The 20,230-nt window shown below is 36.6% G+C and overlaps 1 protein-coding gene and 1 long non-coding RNA gene across 5 annotated transcripts in view; one reads left to right on the top strand and one right to left on the bottom strand.

The window, feature by feature from the left end:
- The window catches only part of pdzrn3b (PDZ domain containing RING finger 3b), a 104,463-nt gene extending 99,923 nt beyond the window's left edge, over positions 1 to 4,540 (bottom strand). Inside the window, exons 1-2 of one of the 4 annotated variants that reach the window (XM_051113209.1) lie at positions 3,657 to 4,539; positions 56 to 142 (exon numbers count right to left, since the gene is read on the bottom strand). In XM_051113209.1, coding sequence (XP_050969166.1) covers positions 56 to 142; positions 3,657 to 4,370 — 801 coding nt within the window. In that variant the 5' untranslated portion in view covers positions 4,371 to 4,539. Of the gene's footprint in view, positions 1 to 55; positions 143 to 1,781; positions 1,839 to 2,141; positions 2,252 to 3,656 lie in introns of those variants that run through there. The other 3 variants (XM_051113213.1, XM_051113214.1, XM_051113210.1) reach the window with 3 other exon arrangements.
- LOC127167281 (uncharacterized) lies at positions 2,322 to 19,045 on the top strand. The gene is made up of 3 exons (XR_007827973.1): positions 2,322 to 2,453; positions 10,561 to 10,685; positions 18,846 to 19,045. It is a non-coding gene; the product is annotated as an uncharacterized LOC127167281 (long non-coding RNA).
- Positions 19,046 to 20,230: the final 1,185 nt, after the last annotated feature.

Raw genomic sequence — 20,230 nt, forward strand, 5'->3', positions numbered from 1 at the left:
AAACAGAATGAGCTAATGACAGATAAGACAAAGGTGCAAAGCCTTCTAAACTTACAGCACATGGCCTTCCTCCAACAATATTGAAGCCTAAAGATCCAGACTCACGATGGAGTATAGCCGTGACACTTTTGGTCTCTCCACCCTGTTAAAAGAGGAAACCATATAAATGACTCATCAATTCACACATACTCATGTAAAATCTTGGAAAAGTCAAAAACACCTATAAAATGTCTAAGCATTTACATTTGGAAAGTACAGACATCTGAGCTTCCAAACTTAAAATTTTAAGTCTAACCCTTCAGGGTGTGTTTTTATAGCACAAGCTCTTAAATCATCTGCAGGTATTATGGTTTACATTTGACTGTGACCAAAAGCAGTGCGTGACCAAACAAGTAAAGAGGTACACCTGTTAGACTTATTAAACATCATGTTCTGCAATCTACATAATTCTTCTAAGCTCAAAGCATCTTGGAAAAGGAGCTGTCAAGTGGCTGGCGGCTTTAAGGGTTAATGCCTTGTTCCCTGCTCATTTGGCTGAGTGTATTAATACATTTGCAGCAAACGACTCTCTCAACAGATGAACGACGGAACGTGGAGAAACAAGTGGTGTCAGCATTTTATTCCTCGCTTAGAGTGCCATTGCATAGGATCGGCGACTAAAGCAGCTGTCATTTCTGTGCCACAGAATACAGTGTCTAAATATAATACAGACATCAATGGCATGCATGTACAGTGTCCTCTTTACTATCTTTGCTGAGTGTATGCAATGTATGCCTCCTAGTGAGGAATGCACCCCACTGGATCAGGTCATGGGAACAAGTCCCATAATTCCATGGGAAATGGCGTCCGTAGAAGGCAGGCTCCGACTGCACTTAAAACTCCACTTAAAATAAAAGCACATCACTTTAGTTTGGTTTTGTCAGAGGTTTTTGCTCTGTTTGATTACTGCACAAAGTACAGGGCAGCTTTGTAAATAATACAAGTATAAGATGATGTCAGAGAATGACTCATCTAAAGAATAAAATCTATTGAATTGTGAAAACAAACATATGCATACATAATACATAATTCATGCTTAAATGCTCTAGTGGAAATATGAAAACTAGTGATATCATTTTTTTTCCTCTACAGCAGCTGGATCAACAGCCCCGTGTTCAGCAGACAGGCCCAATCCTGCAAATGTCAGCTCCCCATCATCGCCCTTCTTTTCCCAGCACTGCGTTGCTTCAGCTCACTTGACTGATGAACCATGTGATGGGAACAACAAGAGAGACTACATTCCCCAGCAGGAAGGCAGTCACTGGCACTAAGACATCATTCAGAGCCCATAAACATGTTCACTCACTGGGAGGTTGCCTTAGGATTTCAAGCTCCTTCATAGAGCGGTCAAGGGAGGTTATCTGTCACAAGTGTAACTCACTGACATTTTTCCATGCTCTGATGGTGTCCTGAGGTGAGAATATATTAGAGCTAATCTGAAGGGCATCACACATGCCAGAAGATGACATAGTACTTGATTTAACGCACGGCAAGGACATACAGCAAAAGTATAAGAAAAAGTGCCACAGTAAAGTTGTTTGTTTAATCTAGCTAAGTTTTAAAATATTTTATTTAGCACCTGGAGTATGAAGCATACACCAGAGTACCACAGTATTACCAGTACTTGGCACCACCCAAATTCTGTTGTACTAAATAGGTATGAGTAAAATACTGTACTTTTGTTAAATTTTGTTATTTCATGGCTCAAGTATGCTACCACTTTAAGCATCCAAATGTAATACCTGTTTTGAAAATTTTCCAGTTTTCCCTCAGCGACAAGGCCTCAAGCAGCTCTGCAACTAAATATAACGAAGCTCTTCAAAAGCCTAAAATTTTACACACTACATAACGTTTTTACACTAAAACCAACACTAAACTAGAACGCTTCCGTTAAAACCGATGTAGTCTACTCTTCAAACCAATTTAGGCTACGTGTATTTTGGGGCTGTAGGAAATCCTGACATCAAAAAAAACTTGTTTATAGTGCAACAAATAGAACTCTGACATTAATATCAGCAAACAATAAAGTATATAATCATAATAATAACGTAAAATTTCCCATAGAGTCTAAAAATAAACATTAATAATTCAAAAATGCTAACTTTGAGTTTTGCCAACAGTGAGTTTCGGTTATTTCAAAATCAGCTCCTTGTTTCATCGGCCTCCATAATCGCTCAAAGCGGGTTTCTTTCGTAGCGAAATGGAAAAATCGGAGTGTCGGAGCTGTAGTCGACGGACTGGAACGCTTTGAGCACGGAAGGGAAACGACCAGAGCTCCGCTCCACTCATGCAATTCCAGACCAGGGTTTGAGCATGCCAGTTGCTTGAACTAACGTTCCACTGGCCTCGTTTAGAACTATTTGTGTTGGCGGAGAAGAAATATACAAAGCCACTATCCAAATTTCGCCTGAAATGTAAGTCACTGGATATCAATTACTTGTCCAAGCCTGTTTCTAGAGCTATATAAATTAATATCAGACTTGCAATCGACAAGTTATGTTAACAGGACTGTGATTACCTGCAGCCTGTTGCCAACCGTCCAATCAGAACCGATTCCGATAAGAATCCAAGATTGATATTGTTCAAATCAGTGTTGCCAACTTGGCGACTTTGTCGCTAGATTTAGCGAAAAAAAGCGCCTAGCGAAAATCTAGCGACTTCTTGGACAAACCTTATTTAGTTTATGAGACACTCTGGTACTGCCGCGCGAGCGCAAAGTTGTGCTTTCCCACTCTCTCTCTGCGTCTGCTCTGTTCAGTGTGCGGCAGAGAAGCAGCACTTTCAGATAAAAGAAGATATTCTGTTGCTTCTAACTCTATTTTACATGCAAGTATAGCCGAAATCACAGCACAGCCATTGTCTTAATCGTATGTGTATTTTATTTCATTAGACAATGTCGTGATTATGAATCACGATTTTAGTGTAGATAAATATCTTCGAGAGCTGGTTATGTAGTCCTAATGGGCTGCGTTTCAGTCACTATTTCATATTTACCCCGTTGTCTGACAAAAGAAACCGTAAAATATATCAATATATCTATGAAATATATAAATGAAAACAGTTTTATTGAATTTGGCTGCATTAAATAGCAGTATGTGAGCACAGAGACGCAAGACAATACGACGTAGCTAATATGCTGATGAGCGTATGACGTCATTTAGCGACATTTGACGACTTTTCAAATGGGGTTTAGCTACTTTCCATTGAAAAAGGTTGGCAACACTGGTTCAAATGAAATTAGATAAGTTAAAGCAGCTCTTATTATAAAAGTCTGAATAAAAAATAACAAAAGGACAAAACCACATTAAAAAAAAAATTGTCCTGGGCGAAAATTATAGCAAAACACAAAACAGCCTCTGATAACGGTCAACACAGTTCGAACTTTATACAAACATGTACCATGGTAACCACAATTTCCGCTAAAATATCATAATTAGTACTGTAAAACTGCTACAAATTATGATGAGATTTCAGTCAAGTTACTTTTAGAATCCTTTCAAGCAGTTTGACTGCTGATTATTTGGTGACAGCGGTGGCCAATACTACCACAGTTTTATTTAATGGAAATACCAAAGTAAATATTTTTAAGAGTTATTAAGTTGTTGTCAGTTTCTTACCTTACACGGTGGAGAGAGACTCTTGGACAGCGAGTCAATCCTGGCGCTGTATTCAGTGAATTTCTTCTGATACTTCAGCGCTGTCATCTGAAGCTCGTTATGGACCGCCGACAGTTGAGCCAAAAGTGATTTCTCTCTTTTAGTAGATTTGAGCGCTTGTTTCTTGAGCTCCTTATCCAAGCTGACAACTTTCCCTTGCAGCGCGCCGTTGTGCGCCTTGAGGGCTTTCAAACAGCAGTGGTTGTCCAACTTCTGCTCCTTATGAGTGAGCATCAATCCGCATCCACTCTCGCATATCCCGACCGCTCTGTAATCACACGATTCACGCATGTGAGCATCCATATCTTTAAGGTTCAGCACTTCGTTGCAGCCCTTATTCCTACATTTGGCAGGGGAATAATCGCACATCTCCGCGTGCTCCGCCAGATGCTGGAGTTTGACGATCTTCTCGCAGCCCCGCGCGTGGTTGTCACATTTAATGTCTAACTTCAGTATCAAGTTTTTCAGAGGGAGGACGTGGTTGAGCTCTTTGGTGGAGATCCTTTGGCATTTGACCGGGCAGCTGCTCTGCTGGACGACCCACGGCAGCACACAGCCAGCGCAGAAGACGTGACCGCACGGGGTAGTGAGCGGATCCTCCAAAACTTTATTACACAAGTTGCATTTGAAGTCTGGGTCCACAGCCCCCTTGAAACGATCCAACTCAAATCCCATTTTTTTTAAAAAAAAAGGGAAAATCCAAAACACAACCGGGACTCCCACGGAATAGCACAGGGGTTTAATCGCTCTTCGGACTAAGTCATTAGAAGAGCTCAGAGAAACTGAGTAGACTAGTACGAGCACTTCTACTGACTGAACTAATTGCCTGAGACTTCCTATGGGGGAGAGAAGTGTTGCAGATTTGGGTACCGTAACGATCTGAAGAACTGCGCACTCAACAAGGTGATTTAGACTTGCTTAAAAAGTTGTTCGCTAGATAACGTTTAAAGAAATATAGAGCAAACATACTTTTCAGGCGAAACTCTTTAGAAAAGTTTTGTTAGTTTTAACTAATTAGTTAGTTGGTTAGTTGTCAAAGTTTTTACATACTATTTTTTTTCTGAGTGGGATTATTTTTGAAAGTCATTAAATGAATGTGTTAATAATGAATTTAGAAACATTTTGAAAAATATTACATTTATACTCTTTTATTACAGAATTTACACAGAACCAAACATTAACAGATCAAGACTTTTTTTTATTTTATTTATTAATCATTATTTGCTGGGCAACAAGGTCCCACACACATGCATGTATATATTTAAGAAAAATATCTTATGTTTATAAATTACATGTATTTCTATACAAATTAAATTATATGAATATAAATATATACATGTAAAACCATTTTTATTATTATTATTATTATTATTGAGATTTATACGTCAAGCTGAATAAATAAGCTTTTCACTGACATATGCTTTGTTAGGACAGGACAATATTTGCCTGAGATACAACTTTTTGAAAATGTGGAATCTGAGGGTGCAAAAAAAAAAAAAAAACTAAATATTGAGAAAATCACCTTTAAAGTTGTCTAAATGAAATCTGTAGCAATGCATATTCCTAATCAAAATTTAAGTTTACAAAATATCTTCATGGAATATGATCTGTACTTAATATCCTAATGATTTTTGGCATAAAAGAAAAATTTATAATTTTGACCCATACAATGTATTGTTGGCTAGGGCTACAAATATACCTGTGCGACTGGTTTTGTGGTCCAGGGTCACATATATTATATAAACAATTTTTTTTTAATTTTGCATGTGATTAATCGTGATTAAGCGTTTGAACAGCACTAAAATATTTATTATTATATTGTATTATTCTATACCAGTTACTATATAAGTTATTTGTTATTGATGTTTTGTGAAATATTAAGCATTATATGTGTGCAGATGTCACTTGGATTGATGTTGTATTATTTAATGCAATGACATTCATACATTTTAAATGTGGCTTAAGTATCCAAATACTTTTTTTTGACAATATCTGATACCTTTCAGAGAATTCAGAAACGTATATAAAGCAATACACATAAAATAAATAAATAAAAATACTAAATTAAAAAAAAATGACTAAATAAAGCTGCATTAGAAACTTTTTGTGTGCTTATGCAGACCAGCTGAGAAGCTCATTACAGATTTCGAACTCTAAAAGCCCCAAAGCTAAAGATGCTCCTTCACATCCTCTCTGTTTGCCAATGATGCCTCTTACAGGGAAAATAATCATCTGTCCGAACTGTTTTCTGATAAGTAAATGGGAGCTTGTGAGCGTATGATTTGCCTAAAAATGTGTATTTGTGTTCAGTGTATTTTCTGTATAGAGAAACCTGGAGTTTAAATACAGCTCATTTAAATAAGGACATTTTCCATCTCGGTAGGAAGTAGCGCAGTCATAAAAGCATTTGAATTGTAAATGACTGAGAGCCACAGACAGGGTCACTGGCAGCAATGTGCAGTGAGAGGACAAGAAAGGCCTTTACTTTTGCAGCTTAACTATCCTTTGTGAACAGCGTCCATCTCGCCTGCTATTGACTGATCTGAAGATGGGAAATTCTTTTCTTTTTCTCATCAAAATTCTGTGAAATCAAATTTCATTGCTGTGCCGTGACATAGCGATTCAATCCACATGTGCGTTATTAAATAACAACTCCCAAGTTCATTACTGACTCCAGGGTATGGGGGGAAAAGAAAGAAAAAAGTAAAGAATCTTTGCAATCATGCTTAAATTTGTGACTTTTTTCTGGTCAGATGGAAAGTTCAGAAAAACAAAGTGGCTCTGTAATTTAATATTGGCACTGATAGAAGCTTTAAGTAATCCAATTAATACTTCAAGGAGTCAAAGGTATCGAATGTTACGTTCCGAAAAGTACAGCCAACAGGAATTAATTTATCCTCCATTTCATGTGTGTTTTGTTCGAGAAGTTGAGAAAGTTTTTTAAGTCAGTATGATTTTGACCTTGATGTAGTATCATTAATGTCTCAGCCTTGATTTAACCACCTGCCAAGCTATTATTCAAATGGCTCATGTGCAACGAGATAATTACATTACAGATGCAGAGTTTGGATACACATCATTACGTTGTAATACGAATCATTCAAAATAAACAATAGTCACTGAAGTGCACTTACCAAAAACATAATCCTGTAACTTAGGAAAGAACTTGAGTCTTGTTTATTTGTTGGCTGTGGCAGAGAACCAGATGACTTGCATCAAGTAATGCAAGGTTAAAAATAAGGATCATTTGTGATAAGATTTGATCTAGCTCTTAGACTCCAGGCTGTATTGGATGTTACTGAACCATTTCTCATGCTCTACATTTCTTCCATCTTAGCTCACATGTCTAGAGCCTTTAACCCCTCCCTTCTGGATCTAACGAACTTGAATATTTAAGTCAAATGAGACCCTCAGATGTTTATATAATGTCTAGAAATATTTTGGTGGCTTGATGGCATACCAGAATGTTGTTTTTTGTTATATTAAAGAGTAGGCTACAGTAAAACAATGCATTGGCTGTTTGCACTCCAAAGCTGTTATTAAAGTATTGTCATGAGCTGCAAGGCAAATTAACTACTCCTGAAAGCATTTGGGAATTGGGAGCCATTTTCTAAAAGCACATGCTGCTAGTTAACCCATTTCATGAGCTTTTGTCTGCATTGTGCATAAGTTTGTATAAGACTTTATTTCTTTATAGGAACAAAGCTCCCGCTTTTAAGTCCATGAATAGACTGGGAATTCTTAAGCCCGTATAGTAGTCCTTATGTAGAAGGTTATAGGCTTGAAATCTCTGAAGTCTTTACCTAATGTAGAGGGATACAGAAAGGTCTACATTTCTTTAGATGAGGGCTTCATTTGGAGCTTTGGATGCCAGCCATAGTGCAGTCATCACCACTCTGCTATAGTGACGATATGTCAAGAACATGAGGGCGATGTGGGATTGCGGGATCTTGTAAAGACTAATTGCTTTTCTGGAGATACGTTTTTCATCCTGCATTGCGACAGAGTCGCTATCAAAGGCAATGAGTGAAATAAGTGCATACAATGGTAAAACCTGTCCCTAGGTTGATAATGCATTTTTTCTTGATCATGCTTGTATTGCAGGAGAAACTGGGCTATGAAATGCATCTGCTTATATATGCATTTCCATATTTTCTTTAAATTCGTTTGCTCACTTGTGCACATTATTCCATGTGCTTACATGCAGTTAAATTTAGTTGAAAGCAACTGGACTTAGTTATCCATTTGTTTTATTTTATTAGGTCTGTAGCCCTCTGCCGTTGACCCCAATCAGAGACTCTTAGCCCATGTTGTGTCCACCTGAGGTTGAAACACAGATGTTTCCTATAGTCTGCTGCTTTTTCTTTGACATTCCTTTATATTCTCGTACCAGTTGGAGTTTATTATAAAATGTCTGGAAATTGTCTGTGAAGTTTTTCAGTCACCCGGTTCATCGTAGAATCAGTTGAAAGGAACCAGTACAGTAACTGGCTTATAGGATTACTGTAGTTCACCCAGAAATGAAGCACTGTTCCTGCATTCTTCATGGACCTTTTTAGGGTCTTTATGCTTAGTTTGTGTGCTTTGTTTTGCACTGGGAGCTAGACAAGTCTATGCGGATCTTGTGGTGACCTTGTGATCTTGTTCTTGTGAACTGGTAAGGTAGTGGGCCTTGATGCAACACATGCAAGGCCACACTTGTCTCCTGGATGATGTCGATGACAGATGGTGTGAGAAAAACATATGACAGCGGAGTGCTCACTTTTATATGTCTGTGTTTATATAGAGAGAGATATGGAAAATGAGCACATAAATGCAGTGTCAGGAAAAAAATGTAAAAAAAAAATGTCAGTGTTTAAAAATACTTACACTTGTCTCTGCATATTAAGCTGGGATATATGAGTAAGCCAACGGTTGAGTTACTCAAAAAAGTATAAACACTGTTACTCCTTGGTGTTTTCAAAATATTGCTGTTTGTTTGACAATCCCAAGCAACCTGGCACAGCAACAGCGGTGCAACCAATGACGTGAGTCTGGGACGGGGCCTTCTGATTGTGTAACCAATGGGAGATGGGTGAGTGGTCTGTTGGGTGACATTACACTGCACACAGCTTAAAGGGAAAGTTCACCCAAAAATAAAAATTCTGTCATTGATTACTCACCCTCATGTCGTTTCAAACCCATAAAACCTTCGTTCTTCTTTAGAACACAAATTAAGATATTTTTGATGAAATCTGAGAGCTTTCTGACCCTGTATGGACACCGTTAAAATATTCAGTGTGATATCAGTGGATGAACTGTAATGTTGGTACGTGGTACTTTTATAATATTGCAGATTAAACTGTTTATCTTAGTTTATATCATGGGTAGTTGGTCATCAAATTATTTGTATCAAGATATTGACTTTCAAAACGTCAAAATAGCTTACTTCCACATTACGAAATAGGATGGATATCTTCATTTCTTTAGCTTTCAGGGACTCAACACTATAATATTGAAGCCCCTTAAAACATACATTTGTTGGGAAATCTGAGAACTTTTAGTAATGTGAACAATCAGGTATGTTAATTTCCACTCTCTATAGAAAGAATAAAAAACGTGGCTTTGCCTTTTGTGCAAACCACTTGCTGACGGACTCTGCTGACAGTGCAAATTCAAGTCTTGAGGGAAATTAAATTCAAAATACATTCTTTGTGGAAAGACCAATACTGATCCAAAACTAACCAGATGGACAGGGTGGTTAGGAGACAACTGTGTTTTAGAGAATAAGTATAAGGGGAAAAGATGAATAGCATCCTTTATTCCTTAGAGAGTTTTGCGATGAACTTCGAGTCAGACGCAGAGATGACATAAGTCTTATGGTGGTCGACTTCAGTGTTGATGTAATGCAGGAATACAATAGGTCCTGGATCTTTGGGACCTCCTCCACAATATCTTTCATCAGCGGAGTGGGTCTGCATTCGATCTTGTATTAAATGCTTTTGGCATCTGAGCTAGCGTAGTGCATTAGCCATAGAGGTTCCCAAATAACAAGTGTGTAATATTAGAAACAGATGACTTCTTTTACAAAGCGGACAACCCCAACTGCTTAAAACAGAGCAAAATAAAGAAAACAACTAAAGACTGTGGTGTTAAACAACATTGTTTTGGTACATCCCTGAGAGATGGAACAGAAAGAATTGATTAGGCCTGTTTTACTGTGTGGTCTTGCATCTGTTTCTTTTTGATTGAATTGATTTCAAAGTTCAGTATATTATTTAAAACACTCAACTGACCCTGAATCAAAATAAGGTTTGTTACAAAAGCTTACTATAATGTTCCATTGCTATTTTGGAAGTCAGCTGTTTAAAATCTGTATAAAAAAATAAAGTTTTGACTCTAAGAACTGATTAGACAGGCCACATTTGATGCCGTCATAAAATAGCTAGTGACTGCACATGATTTGAATTATACAAAGGGCTCCGAAAGTCTGAGACCACATTGAAAAACTGGGTCTTTTCATTTAAACCTGGAAATAAACAGGTTTTAAAAAAAATTACAGCAAAGAAAATAAGATTCTGTACTTCAAGTTATGTTGATTAATATAATTTGTAATGTAAAGTGTCCTAAATTTTTATCAAAATCTAATAAACTGTTACTTGGTGGGAAAAAATATATATATATTTGATGCTTTATGTCTTATTGCTGTTGCCACAATTTATAAAATCAATAAGCCACGAGAGGCTATGTTCAAACCAACCCTTTAATTTGACAAAATCACTAACTCACAAACTCTTATGTCTTATTGCTTTATTTAACCATTCACTCTTCATATCTGGCATGTTTCTGATATATTATCATCTCCATGCTCTTCTATCTGCTTTAGGCACTTAGGATGTTTGAGTTGGAGGCTGATCCTGATGTTTGGTGGCTACAGCAGAGACCTGAGAGGAGGTGATAACAGCATTGGAACTAGACATGTGTCTCATCCTGATGAGATGAGTGGTGAAAGTAAGTAGCTGAGCTGTTATAACTGTTGAGGAGTCAACAGGAAAGCATTCTCGCATACTGCTGGGTGTTGGTGTTGAATTGGAGGAAACCATTATACTTAAATGTGCTTATGGGATACAATACCTTCATAAAGCACCTTTATAAGCATTCATCAGCTAACATTATATTTTGTCTTTACTGATTTTTTTGCCCTTTGGGATCACCTTTGTTAAAGGCAGGAAGGCCACTTTCATCTATATGTAAAAACCATTAGGTCTGATATTGAATAGTTTGACATATGTTCGCTTTGTCTCTAAGGCTTGTAATATAATCTATGAAACAGATGCAATGACCTTTTCACAGGTCCATCTTTTTACCCTAGACTCATGGGTCTTTTTGTGCACCCTTGCATTCTGTATTAATGGTTAAAGTTCATGCATAGCAGGCCAGATTCATATTCAATGATTGAATGCTACAATTTTAGAAATACTAGAACGCAGCCAGAATTCCATGTTTAAAAACTGTGCAAGGTAGACAGATCCAGGAAGTACAAACCTATCAAACCATCTTAATATGTCTGAATATTGCTCAATTTTACGTCACAAAGGGGGCTGAAGGGAGGAACAGGATCAGCGTCAAGTTGAACCAGTTCTCCACAATGAGTCTTGGACCACTGCCTAAAAGACACTGAGCATTCGAGAACAATCTTATGTAAACAACACAAACATTGTCTTTGTTATCCTTGGTTTTGTCCTGGAGGGAATGAGATGTCAAAGAGCATGTGTGTTTACAAGTGATTCGACTCTGAGGAGCCATAAAGCTTCTTTCATCATGTTTACATAGCTTAGGACTGGTGCAGCATCTCAAAGAATCTTTAACAGCTATTCACAAAAAAGAATATTTTCCTTTATTTTTCAGTGCTTAGATAAATGTCACATTTGTAGAATTTAGACAAATTCTGTTAGCAAACAATCTGGCTCAAAGGCTTCTGAGTGCATGAAAACAAAAGTGCAGTGCAGTCAACTAAAGTCCTAGTGGGCAATATTAAGCGTAATGCTCAGCTGCAGTGCTGTAGTATTGGCTCACAGCGGTATAATTTAATCAGCACGGAAACAAGGCAACAGTCTGCCTGAGTAACATGAGGATCTAATCGGAAACAACCCTGCTCTAATTATCCATTACAAAAATAATGAGCTGAAGTCATGACCATTGTTACTGTCCCTTGAGGGAAATTCTCTGGCAGGTCAGGCTAAATATAAATTAGCTCTAGCAACAAATAAATGACACTATATTTTTACAGTATGTCTACCTGCTTGTAATAAGGATACCTGAAAAACCTTTTGGAGTAGATAACACTTCTCAACAAATGTGTTGCTGAGAGGCCATGAGAGGGCTGTTGTTTGACTGCAGTTCATCATAAAGGCCTTTTGTGCTCCTTATAAATTATTAAAAAAATATTTTTTCCAGAATTGTGAGATATAAACTCGCAGTTTTGACTTTTTTCTCAGAATTGTGAGATATAAACTCTTAATTCTGGCATTTTTTCAGAACTGTGAGATATAAACTCGCAATTTTGACTTTTTTTTTTTCCCAGAATTGTGAGATATAAACTCGCAGTTCTGATTTTTTTCTCAGAATTGTAAAATATAAACTCGCAATTTTTACTTTTTTTTCCAGAATTGTAAGATATAAAATCGTAGTTCTGACTTTTTTTCTCAGAATTGTAAGATATAAACTCACAATTTTGACTTTTTTCTCAGCATTGTAAGATATAAACTCCCAGTTCTGACTTTTTTTCCAGAATTGTAAGATATAAACTCGTAATTCTGACGTTTTACTCAGAATTGTAAGATATAAACTCACAATTTTGACTTTTTTTCTCAGCATTGTAAGATATAAACTCCCAGTTCTGACTTTTTTTTCAGAATTGTGAGATATCAACTCGCAATTTCTACTTTTTTTCCAGAATTGTAAGATATAAACTCGCAATTTTGACTTTTTTTCCAGAATTGTAAGATATAAACTCGCAATTTCAACTTTTTTTTTTGTGAGATATCAGAATAGTGAGATATAAACTATAAACTTTCAATTTCAACTTTTTTTTTCAGAATTGTGAGATATAAACTTGCAATTTCAACTTTTTTTTTCAGAATTGTGAGATATAAACTCGCAATTTCAACTTTTTTTTTCAGAATTGTGAGATATAAACTTGTAATTCTGACTCTTTTCTCTGAATTGTAAAATATAAACTTGCAATTCTGAGAACATATCAGTCTTAAAAAGTCTGAATTGTGAGACATAAACTCCCGATTTCAACTTTTTTTTTCAGAATAGTGAGATATAAACTCGCAATTTCATCTTTTTTTCAGAATTGTGAAATATAAACTCGCAATTCTGACTTTTTTCTCAGAACTGCGAGATATAAACTTGCAATTTCAACTTTTTTTTCAGAATTGTGAAATATAAACTCGCAATTCTGACTTTTTTCTCTGAATTGCAATTTTAAGAACATATCAGTCTTAAAAAGAAGACTCTGAATTGTGAGATATAAACACGTGTTTGCAAGAAAAAAGTGTTTTTATCTTGTATTTCTCACAATTGTGAGTTTACATCATGCAATACCTAGAAAAAAGTCAGAACTGTGAGTTTATATCTCGCAATTCTGAGAAAAAAAGTCTGAATTCCAAATTTGTATCACGCAATTCTGGGATATTTAAATACAGCTATTTTAATTTATTATAAAGGAATAGTTATGTTCCAACATATTAGAATGATTAATTTCTCCTCTTTAAGTGTAATAAAATGCTTAAAAACGTTTAGAAATTTTTGTTGAAGTCTAAAAAGGTATAAAAACATACAATTACATTTTCAAAATGAAAAAAAGTACTTGTTTCATAAAATGACCTATGCAACGCATGTATCATATGCCACATCACAGGTTACCACTTTCGTCCTTTCTAGTCATTATCTGAACTCTACATTTCTATTTTCTCAAAGTACACTTCAAGAAAATCTTTTCCTTTTTAGGTGTGGTCAGTGCTCTCCTACACTGTAGAAATTATGGTACGCTGCAAGGTCTTGACCACCACGGTCCATTCTGGGTACTTTTGGTCTGTTGTGGCTTGGAGTAGCTATCAGCCCTGTGAGTAGAGGGTTTCTGACACAAAGATGCCTCAGAGGCAAATACCTGGACTCCATCTCCTGCTTTCCTCTTGCCATACCTCTGCCCCTTTCTGTAAAAACCAGATGAGACTAGAGATAGTGAATCTTTCTTTCCTCTATGTCTCTATGTGCAGAAAGTACAAAAACAAACAAAATACCAGACACGAATTTCCATTTGCTGTCTGCATACTGCAGCTAGGTATATATATATGGGGATAGGGATATTAATATATAATGCAAAAATTGACTCTGTGTCAGAAAAACTCTGTTGTTTTCACTTAATTATGAGAGCTCCTTGCACTTTTTACCCAGCTTGAAGATTTCACCTGTAGGCCTATCTGAACTTTCCACTCGCCTGCAAGTGTGAGACTGTCACACAGCTTCACTTCGCCTCTAGATAATCAGAGTGACATATGGACTTGGCATGCTCGAGTGCACTAGCACTCATATATTCTGATCTTACGTGGCAGACATCTCATCACCTTCTGCAAAGCACTGGTGAGCATATGGGCTCATAGAAAGTAGTTCATCCTTTCCAGACCACATAAACAGGAAACATTAACAGCATGTAAGCATGTCCTCCCTGCTTGACGTCTTATTTTCTTGTTTTATTTACTCATTTTAGTGAGTAGCGAAATGCCATTCCTGCCAGTTGCTATGAGGTGAACTGCTATTAAATGTTGATTGTAAGGCTAAATTGTAGCAATACAAACTAATAATTCGATGACATGAGGTTAAAGGCGTTGTACTAAAAACAGGCAGGTATATTGTTTAGAGTGTTCATATTACTTACAGGAAGCTTTCCTCCCGTACAGACCTGTCCACTAATGTGCCTCATATGCTTTTAAATGTAAACATACCAACATATGGTAAAGTAACTTAAGCGTAACATCTGTGGTGGATAAAAATTGCTACAACATCAGCTGAGAGTAAACGCGAGTGATTAAATAAGACTAATTAAGAGATTAAAGGCTTTTTTAAGATCTGCGCGAATTAAGTCGTAGGGCGTGATATTGCGAAAAATTGTACTGTCTGCACGTAAAACGGGACCACAATAAATAATTTAAGAATTAAATACCACTGTTTTCCGGTTTTAATGAGACTTCAATTAAAGTCTTCCTCTCGATGACAATAAAAATAAAAGCAAAACAGCTGAGCTCCCAGCTAAAGCATTTATGTCAGGGGTTAGGGACATAATATCTGGGGCATGAAACATCAAAGGCTTGGAGTTTAGCAACAAGGATAAAAGCTGCGCTAATCAGCTAACATGGCAGACCACAATAAACTCTTGACTCATTGCTGAAAAAAGGGATCATGTGGTCAAAGAGTGTAAATGAGTGTGTCTAGCTGTATGCAGAGGGCCATAATAGTGAACTACGATTCTATCCATCTGCCATTGAAGTTATGATAACATATGAAGTTATCATAACATTATGATTATTTATTTATTATTATTTATTTTTTTTTGAACTCTGAATTCTAAAACAGTTTAAAAAATTTAACTGAGTAGTTTAGTCAAAAAATGAAAATTGTGTCATCATTTACCTTATGTCATTCTAAATTTAAATGTTCTTCTGAGGACCACTGAAGAACAGAAAGATATTTTAAAAAATGTCTTTTTGTTTTTTACAGAGGAAATAAGTGCATATAGGTTTAAAAAAATGTGAGGGAAACTAAATGATGAGAGTTTTTTTTTTTTTATTATTAGTATTATTTTGGACTTTCCCTTGAAACGGATATTTCACCAGAAAATGAAAATTCTGTAATTTATTTCTCACCCTCATGTCGTTCCAAACCAGTAAGACATTAGAACAATCTTTGGAACACAAATTAAGATATTTTGATAAAATCCAAGAGCTTTCTGAGCCTGCATAGACAGCGATGCAACTAAAATGTTCAAACGGCCCAGAAGGGTATAGTAAGGACATCATTAAAATAGTCCATGTGACATCAGTGGTTCAACCGAAATGCTATGAAACTACGAGAAGGTTTTTTCTGCAAAGAAAACAAAAACAACAACTTTATTTAATTTTACACTGACTATTTTAACAAGGTCCTTACTACCTTTCTGGGCCGTTTGAATGTTTTAGATGCGTTGCTGTCTATGCAGGGTCAGAAAACTCCCGGATTTCATCAAAAATATCTTAATTTGTGTTCTGAAGGTCTTACAGGTTTGGAACGACATGAGGGTGAGTAATTATTCATTTTTTCATTTTTGGTTGAACTATCACTTTAAAGGAGAACTCCACTTCCAAAACAACAATTCACAAATAATTTACTCACCCCTTTGTCATCCAAGATGTTCATGTCTTTCTGTCTTCAGTCGTAAGAAATTATGAGGAAAGCATTTCAGGATTTTTCTTCATATAATGGACTTCAATTGTGCCCCCGATTTTGAACTTCCGAGATAGTTTAAATGCAGCTTCAAAGGCTCTAAATGATCCCAGCTGAGGAAGAAGGGTCTTATCTAGCGAAACGATCTGTCTTTTTTTTTTTTTTTTAAATAAAAATTTGTATACTTTTAAGCACAAAAACTCATATAGCACAGGTTCTGGGATGCGCGTCCACGTACTAATGAATCACGTCGAAAGGTCACGCGGAACGTAGGCGGATCTACAGACACAGTGTTTACAAAGCGAACGCGCAAAGACTAAGAAAGTGCAAGTAAGTAAAACGCTGTTTACAAACAAAAAGGTACAACGTGTTGGGCGATTCTGACGTTGTTGGAGAAAATAAGATGGAGTTTTTCGCCATACTCTACCTTTTTTAGCCGGAGTACACAGACGATGAACTTAGACGTGATTTGTAGTAGTGATGGGAAGTTCGGATCATTTTACCGACTTGGACTTTTGAGTCTCGTTCAGCAAAATGAACGAATCTTTCTTCAAGTCATTTCATTAATTTTAGCAAAATCAACGTCACGTGACAGCCCCATAAAATGAACGAACGACTTGAAAAACCCGAAGACTCGAAACAGGTGAACTAATTTCAGTACAGAACCTAATAGGATGTTGCGCATGCACGACTGAACGAATCACTCCCCGAGACGACTTGTTCTTCACGAGTCACATTAAAGATTTGTTCGAAATGAACGAATCATTTAAGAATGACCCGTGGACGTGCATCCGAGAGCCTGTGCTATGTGAGCTTTTGTGCTTAAAAAGTATACAAATTTTTATTTTTCGAAAAAAATGACCGATCATTTCGCTAGATAAGACATTTCTTCCTCAGCTGGGATCGTTTAGAGCCCTTTGAAGCTGCATTTAAACTACATTGCGGAATTTCAAAATCGGGGGCACGATTGAAGTCCATTATATGAAGAAAAATCCTGAAATGCTTTCCTCAAAAAACATAATTTCGTCACGACTGAAGACAGAAAGACGGAAAGACATGAACATTTTGGATGACAAGGGGGTGAGTAAATTATTTGTAAATTGTTGTTTTGGAAGTGGACTTCTCCTTTAAGGAATGTAAACCCAAAAGCAGTGATTGTACACATGTCCATTCATTTATACGTTAAGTGGCTGTATAGTCAGATCACACTGTTATTTTACAATAACAACCGGCTGATTCTCTATATTGCCACGCTCATGTCCTTAAATTACAGGGATGCTGACTGCAGCCTCTTTGTATTCTGTGCAAATAGATAGGAAAAATATTTTCCAGATTTAAAAAAAATACCTATTTTTAGGACACTTCCGAGAGCCCAAAATGTTTAAGCAGGACCAGCTGTGTTTTTATGGATTACACATTTGGTAAGCAAACATTTGGCCAGTAGTTAATCTTGGTGTTTGTAACTACTGATTCCAGTAAGGTTTAATTATTATCTTCCAATTAGGCTTGTCTATCTATAATTTGCCTCTTTTTTTCTCTCTGTACAGCACAAATTTCCAATTAGGAACATAATTTATCCAGAATTGGTACAGTAGAAGGAAAATCTTTAGTGTCCTTCAGTTTGGCAGCAGAATTATCTTATTCCCACTCCTCCACCATTTTTAGCATGCTAAAGACATTTGACAGTAAACCACAAAGGATAAGCAGGAAAGATTGCAAAGCCCAGTGGTCAACCCCTTTCTCATTAACCTCCTGGATGCTCCCCAGCAATAACTGAACATTTCCATGGTTGCTTAGTAATGTAAAACCAACCATACAAAACAGAGCATTCAAATCATTAAGGCATTTGGGAGGAGGATGAGGCCAGTCCAGGAAGTGGCTGCGCTCATATATCATTTCTATACGTTTAATTAAAGAAGAAATACATCGTCTTTTGGTGAAGGAACAGATGTAAGTCAAATATATTGCATTCTGTTTGACACTTTAACTAATTCTGCAAGTTTTTACCCAGAAAAATCAGCCTGGGCTGTGTTTTCCGAAAGCATTGTGAGTAGATCATACACTCTAAAAAATGCTGGGTTATTTTTTTAACCCAATGCTGGGTTCAGCCCATTGGGTCATTTTATTGGGATATTTTGAAAATTTTTACAAAGGTGCTGTGTTTTTTTTTTTTTTTTTACCCAAATGCTAGGTTCAACTTGTTAGGTCATTATATTGCATTATTTATATATTTATTTTACCCAGTGCTGGGTAGTTCTTCTGTAATTAAATTGCTGGGTAATTTTTAATGTTGGGTCAGTTTTTTTCTGCCCAGCCGCTGGGTTGAGCCTGTCTTTGATGAAACAACCCAGCTGCTAAGTTACAGTCAGAGCATGGGCTTTTGAGTCCTCTAAAGAGAGAGTGGTTCTCAGCACTGCTGATTTGGTACACTTTTGCAGTGAAATAAAGGTTTGTATACATTTTATTTCATTTATAAAGTCTTTATGGTGCTGAAAATTGTATTATTTTACGCAACGCAATGTAAGGACGAGATGTCAGTCAGCTGCGTCAGCAGTTGTTTCGGTTAATGGAAACGCCTTTTGCCTTGCATAAAATAAATGGATTTTATTCGTTATAGTACTGAGTTTAATTTAATTTGATGTTAAAATATGTTCTCTAATGTTGGCACTGTTTGTTTATGGGCAGGTTTTGGAGTCAGTCTCAGCATCTTTAAGCTACAAGTGAAACGCAAGGCCACAGTCTGAAGTTCGCAGTTCACCAGCTCAGATTTCTGCGATACACCGGCACGAGAATTAGCACTGATTCAGGAAAAAGCAATTGCAGAGAACAGTTGAATACACTATAATCAAAACGCTTCTTTTAAATGTTACATTTTTATATCTAAAATGGTTGTTAAACAAGTTTAATTATATGTAATATTTTCAGCTATGCATAATAAATAAAATTTCTCTTGTATTTTGTCCACATGTTCTTGCTTAATAATAATGTTTAATTATGTTATTATGTTTGGTAAAAACATTTAACCCAACCAGCTGGGTCAAAATAACCCAGCATGAGTTCTGTCCAGTATTTATGCAGGATTGCCAAATAACCTGTAACCCAGCATTTATTGGAGTGTAGAAACCATTACATCACTGCTATCTATGTCTCGTGATGCTTCTGGGAAAGACAGCGCTCATTATTTCAGAGTGCCTATTGTTATACAAAATTTTTGTTTTACTCTATCGGTTTTACATCTCTTCTGTAATCATGAGATGAGAAAGATTCAGCATTAACAAAAGAAAGTCCCAAAAATGGTCATATAGTAAGTCTGGTTGACTTTCCTTACACTCACTGTACTCAGCAGCTGTGCTATTGGGACTCTTCAAAGTGACTCTGGTGTCGATTGAGCTAGTGCCAGAAGAAGCCTTGGGTTTTTCCAGCTAAACCAAGTGGCAGTGAGGAGTAAACCTCTGACCCAATAGTTTGTAAACTGTCTTCACCACATGAGTTTAGACTTGCAGCTGGAACACAGTGGTGGCAATAAGGAGATGACTGGTTAATCAGAAATCCCACTGCTTACTGTACGTACAACAAGCCTGAAACAGAATACGAACAAACTCATGAGTTTCCTGGATACAGATAGCAAAATACATAGATCACAGTACCATTCTATTGCTGTGGTTTTTCTCGACATGTATTTTTTCGTCAGTCCAGTCTTTTGTTCAGCATGCAAGGGAACCAAGATTCAAAAACAGACTTTTTATATATATTTTTTTAAGGCGCTTTGTTTTTTTTCAAAGCCCCACCATCTGAAGTTATACGTTGGTAGATACAAGGTTCCCAAAGGCCCTCTCCTTGTGACATATGTGTTCCATTACTAGATCTCTCAAACATTTCTCCAGAACTTGTGGCTTTACAGTCTGCTTGAGCTGAGGATTAGGCACTCCTGAAATTGATTTATTTCAGCACTAAAACTGTTTATTAAATATAATAGACCATCAAAGTTGTCAGTGGAAGGAAGAGAGAAAAAGGGAGCCATCATCATTTACCACCGAAGTGAACGTTTTCAAAAGAGGCAGTTGAAACGT

This window comes from Labeo rohita, chromosome 6, assembly GCF_022985175.1.
Source record: "Labeo rohita strain BAU-BD-2019 chromosome 6, IGBB_LRoh.1.0, whole genome shotgun sequence".
Taxonomy (NCBI): Eukaryota; Metazoa; Chordata; class Actinopteri; order Cypriniformes; family Cyprinidae; genus Labeo; species Labeo rohita.